Source organism: Megalops cyprinoides, chromosome 1 (assembly GCF_013368585.1).
Source record: "Megalops cyprinoides isolate fMegCyp1 chromosome 1, fMegCyp1.pri, whole genome shotgun sequence".
In the NCBI taxonomy this organism is placed as follows: Eukaryota; Metazoa; Chordata; class Actinopteri; order Elopiformes; family Megalopidae; genus Megalops; species Megalops cyprinoides.
The window spans coordinates 9234331-9254682 of NC_050583.1; the positions used below are offsets into that span (position 1 = coordinate 9234331).

A 20352-nucleotide genomic window follows, 5' to 3' on the forward strand; every position below is an offset into this window, starting at 1 on the left:
AAGGTCAGCCGAACTACAACGGCATGTTTGACTTAGCTTCAACCTACTGTGGGGGACAGAAAGTTTGAGTTAGCATGTAAGCAAGCCTGTGAGTGAGAGTGAGTGTGTTTGTGTGTGCGTGCCTATGTTTGTGTGTGTTTGCATACATCTGTGTCCGAGTATGCATGTCTTTGTAATGTGTGTCTGTGTGAATTCAGGTTTAGAAGCATGTGTGCGTGTATCTGTGTGTGTAAGCCTCTGTGTCCGTGAGCCTGTGTGCATACGTGTGTAAGGCCTGTGCACACGCACGCTTGTGTGTGTGTGTGTGTGTGTGTGTGCGTGCGTGTGTACGCACGTGCGAATGTGTCTGCGTGTGTTTCTCAGTGTGTTTGTGTCTGTACACGTAGCTGTGTGTGTGTGTCCATGTGTCGGCACTTTAGCTTTTGAGTGGTGAGTGAAAGCAAAGGAACGGCTGGTCTGCATATCTCTCTGTCGTCTCCCGGGGAACAAGGCCGACTCGCGTGAGTAATGCGGGCGGGTGGAGAGACGGAACGTGGGAGCAAGAAGCGCGCTGGACCAGGACAAAAAAAACGCTGATCTTAGTGTGACCGTCTGAGACAAAAAGAAAAAAAAGGAGAAAGAGCTTTCGCAGGAAGTCTGAGCCATCACACTTCCCCCGCAGGGCATTGATGCCTCTTTCCCCTCCCTTTCTCTCTTTTCTCGCAGTATTAACTCCGCTAGGGGAGGGGGAGTCTGCTTAGCATGACAAACAGCCCCGGTTTCACCAGGCAAACGTTCTGTTGACAGGGCTTCAGGTATTCGATAATTAAAAGAGTGGTGGAAAAAGCGGCGACTGACTTCATTAAGCCCGGGTTGTTTGGCTTTCATAAGCCCGCTGGCGGACTGATCTGCATTGTATGAGGGTGACGCCGAGGGGGGTTGCCGAAAAGGTTTTGTGCTCATTGAGGACTCCGGGGGAGGAGAGAGAGAGAAAGAGAGAAAGGAGATGAGGGAGACAGAGCAGGAGAGACAGAAAGGGAAAAGGAAATTAAAAGCGAGAGAAAGACAGAGAGAGAGAGAGGTAGCTGAGGCAAAATAAACAACTGTTTGTCAAAAGTTGGCAATCATTTTCCTTAATGCCCACCTTTCTGCTTGTCCATAATTTCCCGTTAAATGCAGGACGCCCTATAACTACTTGTTTCTCTGCATTTGAGCAATTCAGGCAGGGAAACTTCTTGATGGATACCAGAACCGGGTCCAACATTTGAGCCCGTGTCCATCCCTGGTAGACAATTTAGGCATCGCGACTTTCACAGCAAACCACACCACACCACACTGACCATGACTTTTCAACACAATTAAAGAGAGAGAGAGAGAGAGAGAGAGAGAGAGAGAGAGAGACAGTAGGGTTCAGCAGAGGAGTAACAACAGCGAAATTCCACAGCAGGAGACCAATCTGTTCCCATTCTTATTTTATTGTCCCAGGGAATTATGGGGGATTTCCAGTTAACCGTTCATACCCAGCAGATGGGATCATGGCTGGGAAGTGGCTTATCTGAGCTCGGGATCATGGGAATCTTATCTACAGGTCCCCCTGGGGGGAGGAAGCGAACCGAGGCTTGCATCGATCTGGGCCAGCTCTGCGGCGTATCTCCATCGCCCCCCCCCCCCCCATCCTGAACCATGATGCATTTCAGAGAGCTCTTATCTGTGGATGGGGGGGGGGGGGGGGGAGCAGGGGGTGTTTACGCTGTGGTCGTGGTTTCGCTCTTTTTCCAAGAGGTGCGGCCACATTGCTGCTTGTCTTACAGAGCTCCCAGCCGATTCCAATCTGAGCTTTGTTCTTCCAATGATTGCCTCTGCTTTGGAGATGGGTGAAAAAAATGGCTTCAATTAAATGATTTGAATGTGTGATTTCAGCCGTGAAATTGAACATGCGCCTCTTCCCCCCCCCCCCCTCCCCCTCGCCATATCCCCCTCTCCGCCACCCTCCAAAAACAAAATAAAATGAAAACCATGACACCTCTCTATCTTGACATTTGAAGATGGTTTCCGGCTTGTTAAGAAGAGATGTAGAATTTGAGAAAAAAAAAAAAAATGTTCACGCTCTTTTTCAGTGCTGAATATACAGGCTGAAACGATCTGTGCAGGCCCAAAAGTCAGCCAGGGAGTTGCATGGTGAAGCATGAAGGGGGGGGGGGGGGGGACCGAGAGAACACTAAAAATGACAGCTTATCAGCTGATAGAATCCTTGCAGGAGGAGGTGGGAGAGAGACCTATAGAGCAAGACAAGGGGCCGTAAATTTGAGGACCTCCATCACTCCAGTCGAGTACTGAACGTAAACCACCTTCTGGCCCGCTCTGCCCGAAGTGGAGCTTTGCCAAACTCTCCGGCAAGAGCTCCTCCACGGAGGAAAAACAAACCTGGTTTTGAATTCACTTTGCTTTCAACTCAGCATTAATCACGAGAGGCTGACCAGCCTGCCTCAGCTCATAATGATGAAATGCCTTCAACAAACAGCCTGGCAGCTGTCTTTTTTTTTTTTTTTTTTTTTACCGAGGAGGCCAGTTTTCTGAACTTTTTCGGCATCTCTCTCTGCTTCTCTCTCTCTCTCTCTCTCTCTCTCTGTGTTTATGCCATCGGGAATGGACAAGAAAGATGTCTGTTTGAAAGGGAAGATGCAGAGAAGAATTCGCCTCCCATCCCCATCCCTCCTGGACAGGGTCGCTGAACGCTGAACGCAAACGGCCCAAGAGCGATGCGTTTATAATTACATCGCCAGCGGGGAGCGGGCGGCGGGAACACCTCGGCACCGTCGTCCCAAATGCTCTCCGACTGACCCGTGTAGGCGAACACAAAGACCCGTGTAGCCGAAACACCGTCACTTCAATCCCGCGTCGGGACCAGAGGAATGGCGGTATTTTTAGTTGAGCGTTAAGAGTTTGGATGGGATTTCCTTTAGATTACACAATAGAGGTATGCTTTCAAAAGCCGTTTACATTTTTTGCTGTTGTTTTGCCTCTTCTCTTCACAGGAAATCCCATTACATTTAGAGTTTTTTTCAAGGCTCTGGTCTTGATGTTTGTTACTCCAAATCTAGGCTTCTCAGTGTGAGAACGATTGCTAATTTAAATCACAGCTGGGGGGACTGAGAGCCGGGGGGGGGAGGGGGGGGGGGGCGAGGTGCGGGGAACAAAAGGAGTGCCTTCAGCTCCAAAATTTAAAAAAAAAAAAACAAGAACAACAAGGAACAGTCAGACAAAGAGGTCTCAGAGAAAGGCTGTCCAGCTTTCTACAGATATTACTGCTTTGGCTGTAATCAATTTCTAAAGAGTGCACTGAGGGAGAGGCGTCTGTGCGGAGCAAAAGCCAACTGCACTCATTATTCCTGCAGTGGAGTTTGGAACACGGAACCGACCGCCCTCGGCCAATCAGGGAGCCCCTAGCCTGTTCCAGAGCCGCCGGCTTCAAAGGCCTTTGTTAGGGGCTCGCGGCTGATTGTGGATGTCCCCGCCCGAGTTCTGCGCGACTCACAACGGGGGGCTTTGTGCCGCAGGAGGTCCTCCATCGCGCATAATCTATCCCAGCATGCACGGCGGCACCCCCGGGCTAAGCGTGCGGGGAGGGAAAACCCTGCATGGCGCGTGTTCCGCCATAACGAGCCTCTTCCCACTGTCTCTTTGAAAACCGGCGCGCTGTGATTTTTATTATTCCGCCTGTTATTTTTCACGCTCTCAGCAGGGCAGCCTACTCCAGAGTCACTCACTGAATTTTACACTCTTGTGTATTTGACACAGCTTCTTTCCAGACTCCTTACCAGTCTCTCTCTCTCTCTCTCTCTCTCTCCCTCCCTCTCTCCCTCCCTCTCTCTCTCTTTTCTCACTCCCTCTCCCTCTCCCTCTCTCTCCCTCTCACTCCCTCTCTCTCCCTCTCTCTCCCTCTCTCTCCCTCTCTCTCCCTCTCTCTCCCTCTCCCTCTCTCTCCCTCTCTCTCCCTCTCTCTCCCTCTCTCTCTCCAGGACAGATCAGATGAGGCCGTTTCTGCCAGAATGCTGTCCCATCCAGGGTTCACCCGGCAAAGAGCTCACTGGCCCTGCCCACATCTGACCACTTTTTAAATTATTCAGCCACAGGGGGTGTCTCTGCGACCTGCAGTCTTTGCGAGGGCCGTATGCTGCCTGTATGGTCCAATTCAGAATGAGAATCACCGACATATCCCAGCATTCTGAGATGATGCTTCAATTCCTGTGGTCTGACTTTGAATCCTAAATAAAAACTGAAACTGTCCCTTCAGCAGCAAAAGGGAATGGTGTGCAATTTTACAGGATATAGCCAGAATCAGTTTCAACATCATTCTTTCTTGTTCTCTAGTTATTTGTTACAGTGAGCCTCAGTTTCTACGCCTGCATTATTTTACCATTCAAACTGAGAACAAAGTGCTCTGTGGTTAGACTGACGGTGTGATATTTCATCACAGAGTCGACCTGTTAAACCTTTGACCCGCTGATGGATTCAGGTGCAATGGTGGCACTCAACCTGTCTGGTGCTAGTGGATGTGTGTGTGTGTGTGTAACCGTGTATGTGTATGCACATGTGCGTGTGTACATATGTGTGTACGTGAGTGAGTGTGAGTATGTGTGTGTGCGAGCATGTGTATGCATATCTTACATGTGTTTGTATATATGAGTGTGTGTACAAACGTTCATGTCTGTATGTGTGTACGTCTGTGTGTGTGCACACATGTAAGCATGTTAGTGCGTGTGAACAGGCGCATGAATCATAGCTCTGAGTGGGATGGATATGAATATGTAAATCCCCATTGATGCAGAATATGTATATGTGTGTGAGTGTGTATATTTCTACATATATCTGTACATACCTGAGTGTATGTGTGTGTGAGCATGTATGTATATGCATATGTGCCTACATGTGTTCATATGTATGCATGTGTGTACATATGCACATGTATACCTGAGTGTATGTGTGTGTGAGCATGTATGTGTATGCATATGTACCTACATGTGTTCATATGTATGCATGTGTGTACATATGCACATGTCTGTGTGTGTACGTGTGAGTGTGTGCAGGAGTCACAGCTGAGTAGGATGGACATGAATACGTTAAACCCCATTAATGCAGAATGTGTGCGTGTGTGCGCGCATGTGTGTATGTTAGTGTGTGTGAGGGGGCTTGTGAGTCACAGCTCTGAGTGGGGTGGATGTGAATACGTTAAACCCCATTAATGCAGAATGTGTGCATGTGCATGTGCGTGTGTGCTTGTGTGTGTGTGCGCATGTGTGTATGTTAGTGTGTGTGTGCTCTGAGTGGGGTGGATGTGAATGCGTTAATCCCCATTAATGCAGACGGAGCGTTAATCCCGGCTCTTCGATGGCGTTTACTGCTGCCACCCAGACCCTCTCACACTTATACCCTCAGATCAGACCTCCCGCCCCTCAGGGATGGGGTCGAGGTGGGGGGGGGGGGTATCGGATGGGGGGCAGTGGATGTATTCAGAATCTCACGCTGGTGGTGGTGGCCCGACCAGCCAGCCTAATCTGCCATCCCGTTGGGAGGCAAAGTAGGGACAGACATCCAGAGAGAAAGGGAGGGAGAGAGAGAGAGACACAGCTTAAAATATCTGACCCCCCCCCGCACCATAAACCTCTGGGGCTTCCGCGCCAACCTCCACTTATTCATTTACTTGTAGGCGGAGGGAATTCACACCAGCCCGACCCTACGTCTTTACCCCGGGCAGTGGCACACTGTCTGTGGAGAGCAGCGTATCTGTTCTGAAATCACGCCGCGGTTAATTCCTGCGACTTTTTACAGACAGGAAAAAAAAAAAAAAGTGTGTGAAATTGCCAGATATAGCGGGATTTCAGCGTCTCTGTGTCATCGGCGGGACTAAGCACTTAAACCAGGAGGATAAAAATAGATGCGCCGGACCGAGAGAAGTCTGCAGATTTTTTTTTGCGTTCCATAAAGAGTTCTCTCTTGAGAGAGAAGTGTAAGTGGGATATGCAAGGAAAGGGTGGGGAGGGGAGTGCATTTATGGAAGCAATAAAAACAAACTGAAGTGTTCTTAGTCTGTTGCAGTCCCCAAACAACCAACCCCCCCCCCGTTCCCGTCCCTGTCCCCGTCTGTCCCTACTCTGTTGTTTTTTGGGAAGTCTGGAGCACCAGGCTCAACCTCGTCTAAGTACCGGGAAAGGTCTGCCCGCCACTGGGGGCCACGTTTCCATGCCAACCTTAAAAGGGTCCCCAGCATTTGTCCCCGATGATTAAACCCCAGGGAAAGTGTTTTGGCCATAACTGGGGCTGAACTGCCTTTAAATCAGCGGACGTGACAGCAGGAATTACCACTAAGTGCTCTGCTGTCGGTTGGCTAGGAAGACCATTTGCTGGGTGTATGTTTGGCGTGTCAAATGCTCATTCCCATGTTCCGGTGACGACACAATTTTTCATAGTGCCTGTCTACGTATGTTAAACTATGGCAATTAAGGAAACTGCCGTCTATACTGTATATGTTAAACTATGACCAAATCCAATCAAATCAAAATCAAATTACATTCATTTTCTATTACACACTTTTATACTTCAGATTCATAGCACTGTACCAATTGACAACTGCTGTACAAATATGATATTTAAAGTATCTGCTCAGATTTCAGAAGACATTACCGCCGTGCACTATTGGAAGCCCAGCTGTGAGGCTGTGGTCATTCTGAGGTGATGAATGTGCTCTTGGTATCCTAAAGAGGGGGTCTAGCCTAGGGTTCTGCTTCTGAAACATCTCTAAGGAAACACATACATTTGCATTTACATTTATTCATTTGGCAGACGCTTTTATCCAAAGCGACTTACAAGTGAGGTACAATACAACACAAGGGAAAAACCATAAAGAGTCAACAATACTAGAAGCGCTGCATGACCAGGTTTCAATGGTTGGCCAAGCAAGGTACAAACTAGCAGGTAAAGCTAACAAGTGTGTTAAACCCCTAGATTACATTTTTTTAAAGTTTAGTAGGAGACGCCCCTCCGAAGGTGTCCAGGTGCACCATCGCAGAGATACAGTGGTGCAATGGTGCAGGCACATGCGATGCAATGCAATGCGATGGGATGGGATGCTTAAAATATGTATGTGCTTAAAAGTGCATAATATGCAGTGTGAGAACAAGCTGCAAATAAAGTGAAAATTATGATATCGTTATGAAAATGTTCAGTTCTAGTTCACGGGACGGCCTACGGGCAAACATCTCAAAAGTCTGGGGACATCTCTCATGCAGTGCCAGATAACGCAGACGGGAGAAGAGGGAGAGAGAGAGAGAGAGAGAGAGAAAGGAGATAGAAGAAAAGTAAGACAGAGTGAAAGAAAGAGGAACAGAAAGTGAGGAAAGAAAGAGAGCGAAGGGGAGAAGAAGAGTGAAATAAGGGAGAGAGAGAGGGGCAGGGAGAAAGGAAAATGCAAGGCAGAACTTGATTCCAAAATGTCGCTGGACCAGCAGAGGGGCAGAAATGCAAGCCTTGGGATCCTAAAATGGCCGCATGGCAGTAGGAGATGGAAATGATCCTGCACGCAGAGAGAACTGAACGTGTCGGGGACACGCCCGCTCACCGCTGCGCGCTCCACCACGTCGCGCCACCTACCAGGTTATCGACGCCGCCCAGCGTGTGGTTGGCGTTGTACAGGGAGTAGGTCAACTGGTAGACGCCATCGTTGGTCTCGCTGTTTCCGTAGAAACCCACGCCCACCGCCGCGCTGTGGGAGAGAGAGTGGAAATGACTCGCGTTAACGTTTGCTTTCCATTTATCCCTCACATTAAAGCAGGGTTAGAGAGAGAGCCGCAGAGAGAGCGGCAGAGAGAGAGAGAGAGAGAGAGAGAGAGAGAGAGAGAGAGAGAGAGGCAGAGAGAGAGAGAGAGAGAGAAAGAGAGAGAGAGAGAGAGAGAGAGAGACAGACAGAGGCAGAGAGAGACAGAGATAAAGAGAGAGGGAGAGAGACAGAGAGAGAGAGGGAGAGAGAGAAAGAGAGACAGAGAGAGAGAGAGAGAGAGAAAGAGAGACAGAGAGAGAGAAAGAGACAGAGAGAGAGAGAGGGAGAGGGAGGGAGAGAGACAGACAGACAGAGGCAGAGAGAGACAGAGATAAAGAGAGAGGGAGAGAGACAGAGACAGAGACAGAGAAAGAGAGAGAGAGACAGAGAAAGGAAGAGAGAGAGAGAGCTTACATAGCTTGCATTACAACATACTGGCCAATTACACAGCTGGATGTTAGCTAAAGTTCAGGTTCAGGTTAAAGAGCTTGCTTGGGAGCACAACAGTGACACGCTATCCGGGACCTGAACACACAAAGTCTATTAGCCACGTAAACCACTGCGGCACACCACCACCGCACCTCTTCAAAATCTCTTTCAAGAAGGTGAGAATATATGCATGTGAATGAGGAAAATAAATATTTTCCCCTGCCTCTGTCAAAAGCAGATAAAGGCCAATGCTGTGTCACCTCCCCTCGACAGACTCCTTTAAGATGTTCGCGGGCTTAAAGCCATCCGGACCAGTGCCGGTGGCGCTATTTTGATTCTTAGTCGAAGACAAAGGGACGGTTCTGATACTTCAGACCTGTCTTTCCGTCGGCTTGTCATCACATTACGGAGAATTTGTGTTCCAGAAGAAAGACGGCCCTTGAGAATTGCAGACACAAACCGGGAACGAAGAGAGGGAAAGAAAACAAAACTCGCTGAGAAATAATAAAAAAACTACAGAAAAATGAGACTGTTTGAGGAGAGGAAACACAAACACTTTACATATTTATGAGGCTGTGTTTTCTTGAGGGGCTTGGAGGTTTGTTCTCCTGTCAGACACAATAAGAGCAAAGTAGATTATGATAGGCAGCTGCATGGAATTCGAGTCCATTCAACAGGGTCAGTGGATCTGGACCACCAGTGAGAGGAGCATTACCGAAATTGTGGGAAACCTCGATCATTCCAGAACTAATGGTCCTTACAGCATCCCTTCTGGTGTGAAGAAACACTACGTCTTCCATTGTCCTTGGACACATATCCAACTGGAGTCTGCTTTTCATCTCTGGCTGGACATACATTTGGGACTGCATGGTGTTTTGACGTGGCTACTATATCACATTACATAGTCCTTTAGCACACGCTCACAGGTTTTTGCATGTTACATATTTATACAGCCAGGCGTTTACCCTGGCCATTTTGGTTACCTTGCCCCAACAGTGCAACAGCTGCAGCCCAGTGGGGAATCAAACCTGCAACCCTTTACAAGCCCTGCCTCCCTCCTGAACACCACTCTCCTGCCCCCGATTCCACTGCACGCAGGACCACGAGAGAAAAAGCTACACTTTCATTATTATCATTTAGCAGACTGTTATCCAGAGCAACTCACATAGCCTAGTTTTACAATTTTATCCATTTATACAGCTGGATATTTACTGAGGCAATTCTAAGTTGGGTACCTTGCCTAGGGGTACAACAGCAGTGTCCCAATGGGAAGTCAAATCAGCAGCCTTTTTGTTACGATTCCTGCTCCTTACCACCATGACACACTGCTGTCCCATATATAATATATAATACGTAATATATAACGTAATATATAATATATACAATATACAAACTATATAATGATATCATGTTCACCTTAAAAAAACCTAGTGAAGCACCATCTGGTTGTAGTACCATAAAGACATGAATAAACTACTGTTTATTTTGTAGGAAATAAACCTAGGTGTATTTACTCGTGTGTGTATGTGTGTGTGTATAACACAACCCTGAAATCTTTCAGAAATAAGTGCTCCCTTTAAATGCAAGGCAAGCACACAAAAAACCGGCCTTGAAGTCGCAGCTCATTAGGAACAGCTCCAGATGCGAGCGGCCAGATTTTCGCTTCGTTCTGCTAATGTTGCAGAGCAGGGGTGGTGGAACAATACGGAATGCCGCGTTGGGGGGGGGGGGGGGGGGGGACACGAGCCGTCACCGCTGGCGCCTTAACGAGCTACCCTAATTAACGACGGAGCGGGGAGGGGTGCCTCTCTGTTGCCTGAGCGGAGGTTTCGTCAGGGTCCTTGGGGCTACCTTCCCTCGTCTTACGCTCTGTGGATAATTAGCTGCATCAGGATGTGTTGGCTGTCGTGGGCTCCCCCTGCAAAAACACCGTCCGCAAACAGCCTGCTGGCTATTTTTCGGCAGTAATGGGGGGGGGGGCGCAAGGGAAAGGTGGTGGTCCAGTCTGGGATGGATCAAAGAGAACCCACGCCCCTGTTACCCCCCCCTGAAGAGAATGACTGTCAGCGGCCCTGTGAATCCGCAGTGGCCCCGCCCCTTCCTGTGCGGTCTCACGGGCGGAGCTGTTGCTGGAACAGGTAGCGTGACTAGCCTTATCACACCTCTCCACACTGATGAGAGAGCACAAGTTACCTCTTATCTGGGGACAGCATTTCATTGCATATGTGTGTGTGTGTGTGTGTGTGTAACAGTAGGAGCATATCAGGAACTTATAGAGTACACATGTGTTCCGGTAGGTGTCTATGAGCATTGAAGAGCGTGTATGGCTGTGTGTTTATTGACACAGTTTACTGAAGAGTCTTTGTTCATGTATATTTGAGTGACTCACACACACACAAAGACACAGACACACAGACACAGACACACACACATACACACACACACACACACACACACACACACACACACACACACACACACACACGCACGCGTGTACTCCGTGCCTGACTGCCTGTGTGAGTTCTTTCGCCAGTTTGCCTCTCTCCAGCTTGCTCCCCGGGCTGTCTCTCAGCGTCGTCCTGTGTGTCAGGAGATGTGAAGTGCAATAACCAGCTCTGTTCTTCTTCCGAGGAGGCTGCCTCTGTCCGCGCCCATCACCCATCACCCATCGCCCATCGCCCATCGCCCATCGCCCATTACCCATCACCCATCGCCCCAACACACAAAGCCACCCCTCTCCAAAAACACCCCCCCCCATCGCACCCTATGACTCTGGCCCGGTCCACCGGAGTAAGGGCTGTCCCTGGAGTAAGACCCTGTATCCGTACCCTTCAATAATTAGCTCCCCTGCCTCCCCAATACGGGGTGGCAGTGTAGCATAGTGGTAAGGAGCACGGCTCATAACCAAAAGGTTGCTGGTTCGATTCCCCACTAGAGCCCTGCTGCTGTACACTTGGGTACTTGGGTACTTAACCCAGAATTGCCAAGGTACTTCACTCAGTATTGTCTCAGTAAATATCCAGCTGTAGAAATGGATATCATAAAAATAAAAAATCGCAGCCTATGTAAGTTGCTCTGGGTAAGAGCAACTTACAATAATGTAACATAATGTAATGTCACCAGACCACCTCCTGTCACAGGCCTCATGCCCATCTACTCAGACCGCATCCTGGCCTCCACAGCTAGTTAGAACACTTTCATCTATGTAACGTAAAACGTCATCTCCTCGGTCACGTAGCTTCTTTCACCCCAAACCCTCAGCACCCCAATACTGACCTCCTCCTACAGAACACTCCACTCCTGTCCCCACTGCTCCGAGCCCGCCCCCCTTGTGGAAATGACACTGACTGACGGCGTCAGCTTGCAAGCCCGACTCCTCCTCATTTCCTTTATCTGAGGGACTGTTAAACTCGCTCCGTATGAGGGTCGAGGGGTCAGAGCTCCACAGAGGGGCTCATCTATCACAGCCGTGGCACAGACTTCCTCCAGGTGCAGAGGCTCCACACACACCCACGAGGGGAGAAAACCAAAACAACACACACTCATACACACATGCACGCGCAAACACACACACACACACACACACACACACACACACACACACACACACACACACACACACACACAGAGTCCAGGAAACAACGTCTGAGCAATCTGATGGGAGAAGAGGGAGAGAGGTACAGAGAAAAAGGGAGAGAGAAGAAAGGGAGAGAGAGGGAAAGTGTGTGTGTGTGTGTGTGAGAGAGGGAGAGACAGGGTGTGAGAGAGAGGAAGGAAGAGAGAGGGAGGAAGAGAGGGTGTGAGGGAGAGGGTAGAAGAGAGGGTATGAGGGAGAAAGGAGGAAGAGAGGGTGTGAGGGAGAGATGGGGTGAGAGGGAGTTAGAGAAAGAGAGAGCAAAGGAGAATGTGAAGGAGAGAGGCAGAGAAATAGAAAGGGACAGGGAGAGAAAAAGATACAGAGAGAAAGGAAGAGTGAGGGGGGAGAGAAAGAGAGAAGGAGAGAAATACTGAAAGGGAACTGTTATAATTGCATCATTACAGTTACAGTTTATAACATTACAGTTTATAACATTTTACAGAAAAACAGGCCAACAAAAAGAGTGAAAACCAATTGTGTTGTTTTTCATAGTGGTAGTGGCTGGGCAATGGCTGGGTAGTAGCGTGCGGCATTTCATGCCTGTGAAGCTGTCTCAGCTTGAACTCAAATCGATCAGCTCAGATAAAGAGGCCACACGCTCGCCATCGCAGAGGGCTACTTGAGGTGAGGGAAAATTGCGCCCCTCGTCCAATAACATCATCAAAGCCCCACACCTGCAGGGTGTCGTAATTCCCTGTAATGTGCCGCACTCACAGCACATATGCTGCTGGGAGAGCAAGGCCCCCTTTGCTTTTCTATATTTAGATAAAGACGCCGTCGCTGGAAAGCAGCAAAAACTCACACATTTCCAGGGGACAAAAAAAAAAGAGTAGAGAGGATATAAGCTTCTCAGAGAAGCTGTATTTGAGAAAATTCACTGACTGAGCAGGCCCACGCATGGTCTTTCCCAGGGTTCGACTGGAATGAGGCAGTGTGAGAAAAGGGGAAGTCAAGCCCTTCATCTGTATGACAAATTACCTGCTTTTCCCCATAGTGTCATTCTTTGCCCAAATATGTTCAAAATAAACAGCCATAACCTACGCATGTCTTTTTTTTCCTCCTCCTCTTTTGGGGTGCGAGCCCATTGATTAGTCTCCAGTGACGTACGCTCCCGCGGCCGGGTCAGAACCGAGAGGGAGGGATTTATGCGTCCGAGGCGTTGCCACGTGACATCACGCTACGTGGCAGAAGCTTCCTCTGGCCTCTGTTCAACCCCAGTGTCTCTTTCAGCCGTCTGCTCAAGAGGCCACAGGCCTTCACAGCGTGTCACTGAGAAACGAACCGGCTCCACATTCCCAAGGTAGAATTATCTCAGCTTGTAATGCAATGAAAATAACACCGCACGGAAATAAATCACTGACAGTAAGATTATTATAAATACATAAAATTCACCATAAAAAAAACCCGTAACTAAAATAAAAAAAAATTCCAACAGGGAATGAATAGAGCAGCATAAATGGAAAAAAATGCAATCATGTTTTAATCGTCTCCTCTCACAGACGGAGAAATATATGTCTGTTAAACATCCAGATCCTTCTGTAGCTCCGTCGGTAACGGGCGCATAAAAATGATGGATGCCAGAATGCCAGGCTCGTTACTTGCCGCTGCTCTTTCCCTCTCTGACGGGCCGGCCCCCATTCGCGCTCCTGTTTGGGGCGTGCCCAGGCCGATCCGCCCTTTCTCCGCTCAGAATCGACCGGAGCTCGCTGCGTTACAGCAGAGACCTGCACACCAAAGGGCACAGGAGAAGCAGAAGACATGCAGAAACCAGGGTGACTTCCCTCTTCGTCATTACATTAATGTCATTTAGCAGACGCTCTTATCCAGAGTGATTAACACGGGTTACAATTGATACATGCCATACGTTTATACAGCTGGATATTTGCTGAGGTAGTTCTGGGTTAAGTACCTTGTCCAAGGGTACAGCAGCAGTGCCCCATCACGGAATGGAACCAGCAACCTTCTAGTTACAAGCCCTGCTCCTTACCACTATGCTACGCTGCCGCCCTTGCCACCTTCATGTGGACGACCGTCCGTGTGATTGTTCATGGGCTGGACGTACGTGACAACCATCTTGCTTTTCTAGTGTTCAGAGGCTTCTGATCATGGGTCCAGTGTCCTCACTGCTACCTCCAAAATGCTGAGCAGAACCTTCCCTTTGGCCTTCACTGCTGGCCCTACCATATTGATGATCCCGGATAAGACCTTAATTACATCGGCTTAGATCCTTCTCCATCCTTTAAAAATTCATACTAATTTGAGTAATTTGGGCTGAGGCACAACAAGCAAGTTTGAAACCCTGGGTCCCTGGGGACACACCACACGCAACCGTGCTCATGACACAGACAGCGGGGGGGGGTTTGCCTCACTAATGACCGCGAGACCAGGATGCGCTTGGCCGGGCAGCCAGATGCCACAGCGCTGTAGATGCTAATTAGCGTGGATGTCGGAAACCCGCGTCGGCTGTGGCCAGTACCTAACGTGGCGAGAGACCTAATCAGGCCAGTTATTTCATTAAAGCTCCACGCTCGGCAATCTGGCCGGCAGTTGGCTCTGTGATTGGTCCTCCCGGACGGCCAGAGTGGTCTCTGCCAACCAGCCACTTCGCTCGCCCTCGTGAATCGTGGGGAGCCAGCTGGTGCTGTCTGGGGCCAATAGCAAAACCTCTTCCTGGCGAGGATCGTCCCCCTGTCAGACCTAAAGGAGAAGAGCCAAGCTGGGCTTCCTCATATTAACACATATTAACAAAATGAGGCAGAGTGGCACCCAGGAGAACAGTCACAGACACGGGCAGGGCCCGGCATCTGGGCTACACTCCTCCCCGGGTCAGGAAACGGTGAAAGCTTTGGCAACCTGACAGGCTGGGTCACCATGGAAACAGCTGGTGGCATTAGAATGCAGAGTGATGAGGTGACGAGGTCTCCCTGGTTATGATGGGAGGAGGTCAGAGGTCAGAGGTCAGAGTGTGGGAGGGAGGGCAGCTCATTTCACAGCTCAGGCACCAGTGATGAAAAAGGAGCTGGTCCTGGCCATTAGGACACAAGCGGGGGGGGGGGGGCGGCGGGACTATACTATATGCCTAAGTGGAAGAGCACAAGGCTAGGATTCACTGGAAGCTGTGAGTCAGTGTCCTAACCTTGTGAAAGACGATAAGAATGTTTTTGAGTATTACCCTAAAAAAATCCTTGGCAGTCTACTAGGAAGAACATTTTTTTTCCACCCCAGAGAAACAGTTAGATCCTTGATCTGGAAGGACTTTGTTAGAAAAAGGCAAATAAATTAGATTTAGACACTGCGATTCATGAGGGCACAGACACACACCCAGGTGGTGAAAATGTTTGTCCCAAGATACAGTGGTACGGAGGCTTACGAGAAGTATACAATGCTAAAGGGGTCTGACAGAGCTGTAAAACTGTAACAGGCTAAGGACTCAGAGGGATTCCAAAAGCAGTAGATACTGAACCTCTCTAAAGGACAGTAGTCTTTAGTTACACACTGCACAAGTTAATGTGTTAGTGCTTGAATGTTGTTACGCTCACACTCACTGGTCTGGGAGTGTGCTTAGCCTGGTCTGACACTGTTGCCCATTCAACCTGAATGGATACACTTCTGTCCCATATTGCTGGAAGTTACTCTGGATAAGAGCATCTGCTAAATGCATGTAATGTAAAGTAATGTAACACAATGGTGGAGGACTGTTTCCGACAGACTACCTGAACTCTCCCAAATCTGTAACGCCCCCCCCCCCCCCCCCCCCCCCCCCCATCTCACAGAGATGAGGGATAAGGATCTGGTGACCCATCAAGCCTCAGGGTGATCTCAGTAGATCACCACGAGTGAGAGCGAGTCTGCCTGTGTCAAGTGAAGGGAATCGGATTCTACTTAATGTGCTCTCTTTGCCACCTGACTGACTGTCTCTGTTCGGGTTCCGAAAGCATTTTCTGAATCATAAAAGGTGACACCAGAACAGGAAGCTGACAGGCGACACCAGATAGTACTTCCGTATGCACGACGGGTCGATGGTTTATACGCGGATTTAAAATGAAGGGCACGGGCTCTTGGTAAAGTTGGGTTTCAGATAAGCAGCGTTCGATCACCACCACATGTAGGGAAAGCTGATGCAGTCCTTCTTTGACTTCACACAGGATTATTGCATATTCCATTACAGTACAATTACACACACACACACACACACACAGAGAGAGAGAGAGAGAGAGAGAGGGAGAGAAACAATGAAAATGAAATGAACATTAAATCAAAGAAATTAAATTGAAAAGGTCATTTTCCAATTAAAGTGATTTGGAGATTCCCTACCAGGAAAATGACAGAAATGAAATGGGTTGACTTCATTGGATTAGAATCCAATAACATAATTGCAAAACATCAGAGGCATCGCTCTCCTTAAATTAACAGCATCTTTTCTGTTGGTCCTAAGAGAATCAACTCGGGTACTGAACCAAAGACTCTAGCTGTGATAGCATTAACAACTGGCTCACTGCCTTTAACATGCAGGAGAGATGATAAATAGGAAGGCCAGACAGTAAAATCACATTAAAACAGACAGTCCAGTCACATTTATGAGACGTGGTTTTGGTTTCAGATATTCAGTAGAAAACACATATATAAAAAACAATGATAATAATAAAACAATCCCTCAGGGAGATTGAACAGTGTGACATTTAGATCCTAAATATAGCAGGACAAACATGCCAACACTGCTGAAAAACATCAATAAGGTTTATTTCTTTTTAATGAGCATCTGTAAAGGTTATATTTTCACCAACATTTTCTTCCCCCACAGATGTCCTTTTCAGATATTCTCATTTCGCAACGAGTCTGGTGGCATAATCACAAATGAGTTGCCTTGTTAAGAAACGAAGTCCAGATGAAGCTGGAGGCGATGACTGTGGCGACGGGCTCACGTGGACCCCGAGGATCATGGGATACGGAAACAAGATCGTATACGGTAAAAAGATGCTGCTGATGTTCTCTAGCACATGGATGTCAGTGTAAACTGGTTTATGTTTCTCATGGTCTGCCATCGCGCAAACAAAATGACACAACTGCAACAATAACGACTGCATAGGATATCATTCTGCCTGTTGCACACCTTTCAAATTTTTGTTAACAATGCCTAGAGCTATGCAGATGGCTGGAAGATTGCCGTGTTCGGTGAGTGACGATGACATTTGCCACTGGAATGGAAAAGAAAAAATGACCAATAGGAAAAATGGGACCTAACCATTTTGGCAGTTGGTACAGACGGCCACATTGTCCTGCGAGAATGCAAGTAGTGTGAAGGGTCTTGGTGAAGCTGGTAGAGGGTGCGGACGTGTCCGCGTACACATTCGTGCTCACATACAAATGTGAAGCATAAGTCAGCCTTTACTTATCATAACCCCGTTAAGCCTGGTAGAAATGTTATTTAAAAACCTCCAAAATCTCCTAGCGTTATCGCTAATGCTACCGACAGCATTAGAAGTAGTAGTGGCTGCTACTGCTGCTCCATGTAGCCTGTAGGTCTCGTGGCCACTGAAGCACCACCACTGCTGAACTTTGGACCAGCTGACATCACGCCAGTTGTGCAAATGCTTGTGTCTCCGGGAAGCCCATTCCTGCCCATATATTGGTCCGTGTATTTCCGTCCGCCTGTTCTTCTTTCACCCCATGTTCCCTGTGCTCGATGCTGCGTCCTGCCCTTTGACCCTGTGCTGTGCCCTGCGCCATCATCCTGTGTATAATGTGCTATTCCTTGGAAATCTGTCTTAGCCTGGCCCAGATGGCCACGCATATCTAAGTCACTGGGAGTCACGCTGTTTTAAGCAAAGAGGCCCTACATAATGTAATCAAATGAAATGAGGGGTTAAGCATATTTGCAGTGAGGGGCTAAGCATATTTGCAGTGAGGGGCTAAGCATATTTGGCAGATTCCCTATGTATTGACCGGTGCACGAGACCCCCGAGCAGATGGTAGCAGGCACTTAGCGGGGCCCGCTGTGTCCTATGGGAACAAGTCTCTAAGGGGTTCGGCTGTATGACAGGCCTTATCCCTGAGCGGATCCCATGTGTCAGCTGTGTCCAGTTTGGGTAAGGAAGAGGTTAACACCCCCCCCAAACCCCCCTGGCTAACCGGCATCAGGCCACTGCACTTATAGCACGACAATGAGCCTTCTCTTAAAAGGAGAGCTGGAATGTGAAAAGTGCCATAACTCAATCAGAGTTCAGCACCACGATGACCGTCACATGGTTAAGCAAAAAAAAAAAAAAAAAACAAATAAATGAATAGTTAAAAAAAAAATTCCAGCCCTCAATTCGATTAAGCACTTTGTGCCCAACATTTGTTCCCTTTTATGAAACAACTGCAGTAAAAATTAAATGATGTAATGTGACAATGCCGTTGTGTCCGCTCCAGCTGTTGCAATGCAGCCGATTTCTTCGCCTGATAATAATCTGAAGGAACTGGTGTGGTGCAAATGCATTTAAAATGAAGGGCATTAATAATTAAATCTCCCAGTCAGCGGTGGAACAATGTCCTTCACCCCCTCACCACCTGTTCCCAATTAACCATTCTGAGCAGAGGGGAATGGGGAAGACTAGGGTAGGAGGCCAGTTACCAAAAGCTGCACGGCTCCAATTTTGATGATCACCGTGGGTTAATATTGTTATTATTATCATCAAGTTCAATTTTACGTGTGGTTCTGTATTTGAAAACCACAAAAAGATTGGGAGCCCAGCTCCATGGTGAATGCTTCCTTCCCGAGGCTGTGGGGATGGTGAATTCCCTCCAGACCCAAATTTTTGTGGTTTCTGCAGCAGTTGTGAAGGGGCTGAGGTCAGAGCGCCTGACTCAGCTCAGGATGTTCCGTGGCTTTTGGATAAAACCGGGAACAGTGCCTTCACCCCTTAAGACATTCAATTACCATGCCGTAACCTCTTGCACGGCAAACGCAACAACTGGGGAAGCAATGCCCCAATCTGGCAACCCTCAAATTTCTCAAGCAACCTTGTCCTATGCCTTTGGCCTGATTTTTTTTTTTTTTTTCTAAATGGCCTGCATGGGTTTGTTCCTTTTCACTGTGTCAGAAAAAAAGACTCCCCAGCCACTGCTATACACCACTTGCTGACTCCTGTCCTGGACCAGTAAAGACCCTACTGTCTGCAATGTGCACACTACAGTATACTGTCTGTAATGTACAACAGCACAGACCTTCCAGCACCAGTGAGTCACAGAATATTTGTGAGGCATTGTCCCTACAAACAATGGCAAAGGGTCTGTTCAGCATACCGTTACTTGGAATTGTATTGTGAAGTTCGAGATGTGATGCCTGGTGAAGCAAAAGGAAGAGGCGAAAAGTAGGGCCCCAAAAACCGGGCGACGGTGACCCTCTCTCCCTCTCAGTGATTTCCCGGCCTCTCTTCCAGGCCCTGCTTTATGTGCTCCCAAGCCCTGAATCTAGTCAAAAGGATTCTCCGGCCAGATTACCCCTGCGGGAGCCAGTTGCTTTGGGAAATCTGCGCTGCTCCAGCTTTTCCTCGGGTGTCTAAGACAGACGACGGGCGGCAGGTGTCCAGGATGACCCCAGTTACAGGCCCGAAACGTTGCGGGGCAAGAGACTCGTTACCTCACGCGTTGGAGATGGTACGGAAAAAATAATATATTTTTGAGCCACCGGGGACACTCCAGGGACTAAACTGGATTCTCAAAGGTACCGGAGCAGCACGCCACAGCCGCGGCACACTGACACAGTTTTGAGAGGAAGACAGAAATCTCTTCGACAGGGATTAAGAAGAATATGGTTCTGCGTTGTGACATTCAGCAGATGGGGAGAGGGTGTGACGTTCTGGATCTCTGGAAAGTCCGGATTTTCAGATTTCCGGTGAACTTAACTGCAAGCGGTGCAAAATTTATCAGGCGGGATCCGGCTTCTTCATAGCCTTGCCTCCCCCTGAGAGCCCCTGACTTACAGTACATTACTTTATTGGCATTTAGCAGGTGCTCTTATCCAGAACGACTTACTTCAGTTACAGTTTTTTTACAGTGTTATCCATTATTTAACGAGGCATCATTATTATTATTACTATTATCATTATTATTATTATCTATTATTTAAGTGCCCCAGAGGGGAATTGAATGGACAACCTTTCAGTTGCGAGTTCTTCTACTTAACCACTGCCCTGCCCCACCTCCTGTGTCCTCCCCTTCTCCCAAGTGTCCTCAACACCCCCCCCATTTCCACGAACCCCCCAAAGCCCTCCTTAGTGCTCACCTCGGCCTCTGCTGCCTCCCATAGTCTACCCCATATCTCCCAAAATCTCCCAAATAACTCCCGGTAACTCCCTCCCAAATAATAAAATGGTCAGCAGGACTCACCCCCTTCCCTACACACCACCCACATCGGAGCCCTATTCCCCTGCTAAGACCAGCCCAGGTGACTCTTCCTGCATCCCAGCATGCACTGCAACCCAAAACGCCTGTAATTCTCTGCACACCCTCC

At 48.4% G+C, this 20352-nt stretch overlaps 1 protein-coding gene across 1 annotated transcript in view; it reads right to left on the reverse strand.

Annotated features, from left to right (window-relative positions):
- Window positions 1-20352, reverse strand: part of ttyh2 (tweety family member 2) — a 74194-nt gene that overhangs the window by 27095 nt on the left and 26747 nt on the right. Inside the window, exon 3 of the mRNA XM_036532303.1 lies at window positions 7627-7738. Within this exon, the coding sequence (XP_036388196.1) occupies window positions 7627-7738 (112 nt within the window). The remainder of the gene's footprint in view (window positions 1-7626; window positions 7739-20352) is intronic.